Source organism: Elephas maximus, chromosome 1, assembly GCF_024166365.1.
Source record: "Elephas maximus indicus isolate mEleMax1 chromosome 1, mEleMax1 primary haplotype, whole genome shotgun sequence".
NCBI classification, from domain to species: domain Eukaryota; kingdom Metazoa; phylum Chordata; class Mammalia; order Proboscidea; family Elephantidae; genus Elephas; species Elephas maximus.
Window position 1 is genome coordinate 27,439,731 of NC_064819.1, and position 7,303 is coordinate 27,447,033.

At 50.6% G+C, this 7,303-nt stretch overlaps 1 protein-coding gene across 1 annotated transcript; it reads right to left on the reverse strand.

Moving 5' to 3' along the window:
* Window positions 1-823: 823 nt before the first annotated feature.
* Window positions 824-4,678, reverse strand: RTP2 (receptor transporter protein 2). The gene is made up of 2 exons (XM_049858716.1): window positions 4,411-4,678; window positions 824-1,340 (listed from the first exon to the last, which is right to left on the reverse strand). Exons 1-2 carry the CDS (start codon window positions 4,572-4,574, stop codon window positions 824-826), a joined length of 681 nt encoding a protein of 226 aa, XP_049714673.1. The 5' UTR covers window positions 4,575-4,678.
* Between the last annotated feature and the right edge of the window lie 2,625 nt (window positions 4,679-7,303).

The following is a 7,303-nucleotide window of genomic DNA, read 5'->3' on the forward strand; positions in this document are numbered from 1 at the left end:
TTAAGTTCATTTACATTTAAATAGCCACATATGGCTAGTGGCTACCATATAGGAGAGCGCAGTGCTAGACAATTCCTGCCATCTGAGCCGAGTGGACCCTAGCACCAGAGTAAAAACTGAGCATCTAAGAATGGTGACAGCAGACTCTAGAGAAGAGAGTTGTATCTTCACAGGGGCTCGGAACCAGTTTAAGACATCTCTATGCATTGGGTGGGACAACCGCCCTCTCCAAAGGGCACCATGGCAGGATGGTCAGAGGCAGCTGAAGATGGCCTTGAGAATGAGACAGGGGTAAGACAGGGTTTAATGAGGTCTTAATGGGGTGTGGGAAACCCTGGTGGCATAGTGGTTAAGACCTATAGCTGCTAACCAAAAGGTCGGCAGTTCGAATCCACCAGACACTCCTTGGAAACCCTATGGGGCAGTTCTACTGTGTCCTTTAGGGTCACTATGAATTGGAATTGACTCGACAACAAGGGTTTTTAATGGGGTGTGGGATACGGAAATGAAGCAAAAGGAGGGGTAGAGATGGAGGTGGAGAAAGAAAACTCCCTGAGTTTAGTACTAACACCAAACCTGGGGAGTTCTAAAAGCTCTGTTAAACCCTTCTCCCCTTCCCTCCATTACTGTAACATCTGACAGAAAGACCATTAAACATCTCCTAGTGCAAACCTGTCATTCTACAGAAGATTAAACTGAGGCCCAAAGAGGTGGCTGGGTTGTTTCAGGATTACATACAGAATTAGGAGGAGAGTCAGGGCCAGCGTCATGTCTTCTCCACCCCCAACCCCATGTACCCTCCCTTCCACCCCAAGCAGCCCCACTAGAAGAAGGCAGAGGTGGGAAAGGAGAACTGCAGGTAGACGATGAGCACACAGATTAAGGCCCAGAAGAGACACCAGCGAAGGGAGAAGAAGTTGTAGCCAGAGCCCTCCGGGGCCCTCAGCTTGGAGGCACCGGAGAAGGTGTAGGTGGTGGCCTCCTCCTCCAGCAGCTTCTCGCTGGGCTTCCAGTGAACGATGCCCTCCTGGCAGGCCTCACAGAACTCGCTGCGGTGCTGCCCGCTATCTGGACGGCTGGCCACGTGGATGCGGTACTGGCCGCCGTCCTCTTCGTAGCAGAGCTCGCGCAGGCTGGTGATGAGGTTGTCCACCAGGCCCTCGATGTTCTCCTCCAGCATGCTCGACTCGTCCAGCCGAGCCGAGCCACACTCGTAGCACAGCTGCTTGAAGACGCGCATGCGCACCGAGCCCATCCGCCGGGCGCGGTCCAGGTGCATGTGGAAGAGGATGACCACGTGGGCAGACTGCCAGGTGTGCCAGCACCAAGTGCAGTGGAACCTACGGGGAAGGGGAGAAGGAAGGACAGAGAAGGTGGGCCCCCCCCACAAACACCCCACCCTGGGTGAGCGGGTGAATGGGGGAGAAGAAGGGCTGAGACTTGTGCCTGGAAGTGGAGGCGGAGTGTTTATAGCCCCCTGGGCTCATTAGCTCATCGGCTCCCGCCTCCCCCTGTTGAGAGCCCCTGGGACCAAAGCGAGATCCTCAGGAGCCTGGCTCCAGACCCTTCTGGTACCTAGCAGCGCTCTGTCCACCCGAGCCTGCCTCCTCTGTGCCCTCCAGGAGTCTCAAACCCAAAAACCAAACCCGCTCCCATGAAGTCGATTCCGACTCATAGCGACCCCATAGGGTTTCCAAGGCCATAAATCTCTAGAGAAACAGACTGCCACATCTTTCTCCGGCGGAGCCAATGGTTTCCAACGGACGACATTTGAGTTGGAAGTTGAGTGCTTTAACCACTGCACCATCAGGGCTCCTTTCCCAGAGGTCTGAGCACCCTCCAATAGAATGCACTCAGGCTTGCGCCTGGATGCTGTATCTTCTCCCTGGGAAATGCAGGGTGATGGTCTCCATCTAATAAGGTCCTTCCCGTTGAGATTTCTGCGGCTCTAACTAAAGGATGCTGTGCACTGTCTCACCTGTGTATGCTGCCTGCTCTGGGAGAAGAGATGCCTCTGATGTGCCAAGCACAGACTCTGGCACACTGTGGGCTCTGAGTAAATCACCAAGAATGACTGGATGGATGGTGCCCCTGCCTGATGAGGTCTACCAAGCGTGGTCCCTGCATCTTCACAGAGCACACCCCCCGTCTCTTGATATGTTAGCCCTAGATCCCATGCCAGCCCTGCAGCAGAACCTATAAAAGTAAACCTGGTCCCTGCTCCCCTTCCCTCATAGGTACGCACACACATACATACATGCATACACAGGGGCAGTTTTGCCTAACCGGGGCCCCCAAATGCTCCTGCCTGAGGAAATATTGAGGGAGGAGGCCTGAGATCATTCCTGAGCCTGAGGTCACCCAGCACCTGCACACCTCCAGTAACTGAGCATCATTACCTTCCACCCCTGAGGTACCTTCTTCCAGGCCCCATTACACAGGCTTCACAGAGAGTGGTGTGTCACTGGCTGAGTCTGCCCTCATTGTGGGCCCTCTCTGGGCCTAGTTTATGGTCGTCTTAAAGGAACTCTATTGAGGAACTCAATTTAATTCAATAGACAGCATTCAGATCCTACTGTTTGCCAAGAGCCACATGGCCCAATCTGTGGGACAGAAGTCAAGCTAACCCAGCCGTGACCCCTGGAGCCTACAGACAAGATGAGCACAGAACAATGCGCAGCGCAGCTAAAGGCCTGCTTGGAAGAGCAGAGTAGCTTGGCTGTTCCTGGGCCAGAGGTGGACTACGCCCCCCACTCACGCTGGGTCAGAGTTGCTGGGTGCCAGGGTTAATGCATCCCAAGACCTAAAGGAAGAGTGAGCCTGTGCCCAGGATGAACACTAGTGCGGCGGTTCTCCAGCCCTGCCTGGAGCTACATATCAGCAGCCAGGAACAGGACCAGCTGAGCCCTGAGATAGGAGAACCAGGAGCTCTTTGAGCTCAGCCCCTAAACCCCTGGGCCCCATGCACCCAAGTTGCAGCCCTCTACACCCCTCCTACCATCCAGCCTAGGAGCTTCATGTTTTCAGTCTGTTCCGAATATGTTTCCTGTCCCTCAAGCCAGACCCCCAGATCTTAAACCCAAGAATATCATAGCCGGAGATGGGGAGAGGGAGCGTTAGAATCATCTAGTCAGCCCTTCATTTTACTGAGAGGAAACTGAGGGACAGAGTGAGTAAGAGAGCTGCCATATACACACAGCTAATTAGAAGCGAAGCCAGGGCCCAGGATGTAATGGATGCCCAATAGATGTTTCTGGAATTGATTGGAATTTAATTGAGCCAACTCCACCCTCTGCTTCGCCACCTTCCCGAAGTCAGGTTCACTCTAATATTTGCAGATCTTCGGGCAAGAGTACAAATGTAAGCTCCCCACCCACAGCCTGCCTTCTTTTCTTCCCACCTTCAGCATCATCCTGTATCATGAGGGGCATCACACACGTACATGTGTGGGCCACCTGGCTCAGGGTGCAAGCTCTGTCCACCCTCTGGCCATCCCGGGGGCCCAGGAATACAATCTGTCCTAGCATTGATGGACTCAAGGAAGAAGGCTGCTCAGACCCAGAAAATAGGTTTGAGGCAGTTTGAGAGGGAATTCTGTGGTCCCAGTCCCAAATCATGGTCTAGAAGAGGGAGAGGCTTGTGGGCGTCCAATGGACATGTCCCCTTGGCCTCAAGGACTCTCCACTCAATAGGAGGCCTGCAGCCCCTCTAATGTGTGGGGCCCTGGGCAGGAGCTCTGACTGCCTAAGAGCAGTCCTGCACAAAGTGGTCTTTCCATCAGAGACACATTGATAATAGAGCTGGGAAGGACTTGACTGATCATCAAAAGGCAACCTCCTCCTATGCAGATGTGAAAACAGACCCAGAGAGGGAAGAAGACTTGCCCAGGTTCACAGAGCGAGTTAGCTATAAAGCAAGTCTTTTGCATATAACAGGTAGTCAATAACTGTTTCTGCATTCAAATCCAATTGGATTAAATTGGACTGAGCAGACCCAGGACCTCTTGACTCCAAGGTAAAAGGTTCCCCCAGTGGGACTCAGATTCTCCTTTCATAGGTTCCAACCACTCTTTAAAATATTATGAAAATCCGAGAACATTTAATATGCTGTGTTATTGCAGGGCCATTAAAGATATTATAGTTCTTCATTTCACATGGAAAACCAAGACCAAAAGATGGTACATAACATGTCCAGGGTCACCCAGGGAGTCAGTGGTACAGCTGGGATTAGAATCAAGGCCTCTGTGAGCCACCTGGCGGTTCTTCCTCTGCACCCCCAACTAAGCTGACACATGAGTGAGGCTGACCCCAGGACTGGGCTCCACATACCTCTCTGCTGCCCCTTGGAAGGTGCCCCCAGGGCTGTGACCCAGAGGCTGCCTGTAGGTCCCCTTCTCACTGGGTCTCTCACCTGCCTGAGGCATGTTGCTCCAGATACTGCTTCCAGCCAGGGTCTGGTTCATTGGGCTTGAGGTTGGGGTCTATGATGAGCTCCCAGCTGTCAGCTGGCTTTGCCACCTCCATCTTCTCATAGAAGACTTTCTTCCACTCACAAGTGGTCAAGCTGGTACACATGGTCTTGGCTGGCAGGGGTGGAAGCTGGAGCTCCTCCTGAGCGAGAACACAGAAAGAGCCTGGGTAGATGCCGGACTCAATCTCCACGGTCTGGAAATCTTCATCAACAGGACTGGGAGAAACAGGATCTAGCTCTCTCCTTTGTTGTCCTGGAAGCTGTAACCATGGCAGCCAGGCAGCGTGCCAAGAGCCAGGGCTGGGGAGTAGGGAAGCCCCAAGAGAGGTTCCTGGACTCTGAGCTGGGCTCTTGGGGCAGGGCTGGGTAGTAACGTTTGATTAAGTGAAGCAAGCCGGTGGGAAGTTCAGCCCCAGATTGTGTTCAATCAGGCCTCCAGAGGTCTCCAGGAGGCAAGGACTATTCCATGGTCCTGCTTCGCCCTACTCTTCCTCCACATGTTCTCCACATCTGTGTGTTGCAGTAGCTACAACACCGTAGGGAGCCAAAGACAAACAAGGAACAGGGAAATGCACAGGCTGCTGCTCCCGCACCCCCAATGTGCTGTGGTCATCATTTACTATCTGCCAAGCGATAGCTGCTATACCTGGTGCTGGCCAAGGCAGTAGTCCAGACCAAGGAGACCGAGGTTTACACAACTTCTAACTGGCTCATCCGAGATTCAGATCCAGGCCTTTGGAAACCAAACTCATTTTTTGCTTTATTGCAATACGTATTGAGGTCCTAATGCTTAAGGACTGAGAGAGAAGTTCTCAGTCCAGTTGATGAGACAGAATGTAACTGAGCATGCCATAAAAAGCATAATAATAACAGTTCAGATTCATAGAGTCATAGAATTGTCAGAGCACAACCCTTTGTTTTCAGTTCCTGGCCCCAGCCATGCTAAGGCTGCTGATGGAGGAGCAAGTTTGTTCTGAGCTGCAGGCTCCTGCTGCCTGAGCTACCGCTGAAGGAGGCCAGGTAAGAGGGTATCCACAGGTCCCTAATGCCCAATTTTAAATACCTAAGAGACTTGGAAGGAAACTTAACTATAAATTTGCATAATGCAGGTGAAAGCACAATCGCCTGAAGGAAGGTACCTTTGGGCAGGGAAAAGACCAAGAGATGTGGCTGTTTCCACCAGTTCTGCCACAACTTCTGAGTGGTCTTTAGTGGAATCATTTCCCACAGGGGACTTCGGTCTTCTTACCTGCACAATGGGAGGCTGTGCCCTCCAGCTATAATCATTTTTTGATTCTTTGAGTTGGTAATCTGGATCCCTGGAGGTCTAGAAGCACAAAGAGTGAGTTGCAGCAGAATTGAAAAGGGTTGCTGGCAACCGGAAGAGTAGTTTTTGGTGATGAGCTTCAGACTTGGCAGTTGCCTCCAAGGTAGTTTTCACACAGGGTGAAGTTAGAGAACAATACCATTGGATCCCCTCTTGGAATGGGGAAGAGTTCCTCCATTAGCTTTCTACTGAAGACCCCAGAAAGGATGGAAATATGTCTTATAGGTGTTGACCAATAACTCTAGACAGGACTCTTTAATTTTTAAAATCTGATTACATTATTGAACTCACAATTTCTTAACCCACATCTCTCGACATTGAATTAAGGCAGCTGAGATTCAGAAATGGGAAATTACGTGGTCAGGCCTCAGGACCATGCTCCTTGCTCCTTACACCTCACGGGGGCTCTCTTGGGAGTTTGCTCCCACCCCAGGTGAGGGGGTGTTATGGATTGGATTGTGCCCCCCCAAAAAATGGGTTGTAACTTCTAAACCCCTATAACTGTAGGATGTAATCCCGTTGGAGAATCAGACTTTCTTTGTTATGTTAATGAGACCATATCAGCATAAAGTGTTTTAAGCCAACCACCTCTGAGATATAAAAACAGCAGATTAGGCACAGAGAAGAAAGCTCAAACAGAGGGGAAGATACACGCCACATGAACGTTGACAAAGAACCGAGAAACAGAAGCTGAAAAGAGACAAGGACCTTCCTCCAGAGATGACAGAGAAACCCTTTCCCTAGAGCTGGCACCCTGAATTCAGACTTCTAGTCTCCTAAACTGTGAGAAAATAAATTTATGTTTGTTAAAACCACCATTTATGGTATTCTGTTATAGCAGCACTAACAAACTAGATAACTAAGACAAATGGGGATCCAGGAATCCCCAGGAATTGAAGGGAGTGGAGAAAAGCTTATGGCCTGGCTTAGAGCCACGTGCCAGGAGTGACACCCCCCCCCCCAAGAAATATGGTGCCATTGTTCCTGGAACAAATGGTGTTGAAGGAAAAACAAAAAGATAGAGGGTGAGAATTATCAGTGTTTATCTGTTTTTTTAAAAAATAATTTTTATTGTGCTTTAAGTGAAAGTTTACAAATCAAGTCAGTCTCTCACACAAAAACTTATATATACCTTACTACATACTCCCATTTACTCTCCCCTGAATGAGTCAGCCTGCTCCCTCCTTCCAGTCTCTCCTTTCGTGACAATTTTGCTAGTTTCTAATCCCCTCTACCCTCCCATCTCCCCTCCAGACAGGAGATGCCAACATAGTCTAAAGTGTCTACCTGATGCAAGTAGCTCACTCCTCATCAGCATCTCTCTCCAACCCATTGTCCAGTCCAATCCCTGTCTGATGAGTTGGCTTCAAGAATGGTTCCTGTTCTGAGCCAGCAGAAGGTTTGGGAACCATGATCACCGGGGTTCTTCTAGTCTTAGTCAGACCATTAAGTCTGGTCTTTTTATGAGAATTTGGGATCTGCATCCCACTGTTCACCTGCTCCCTC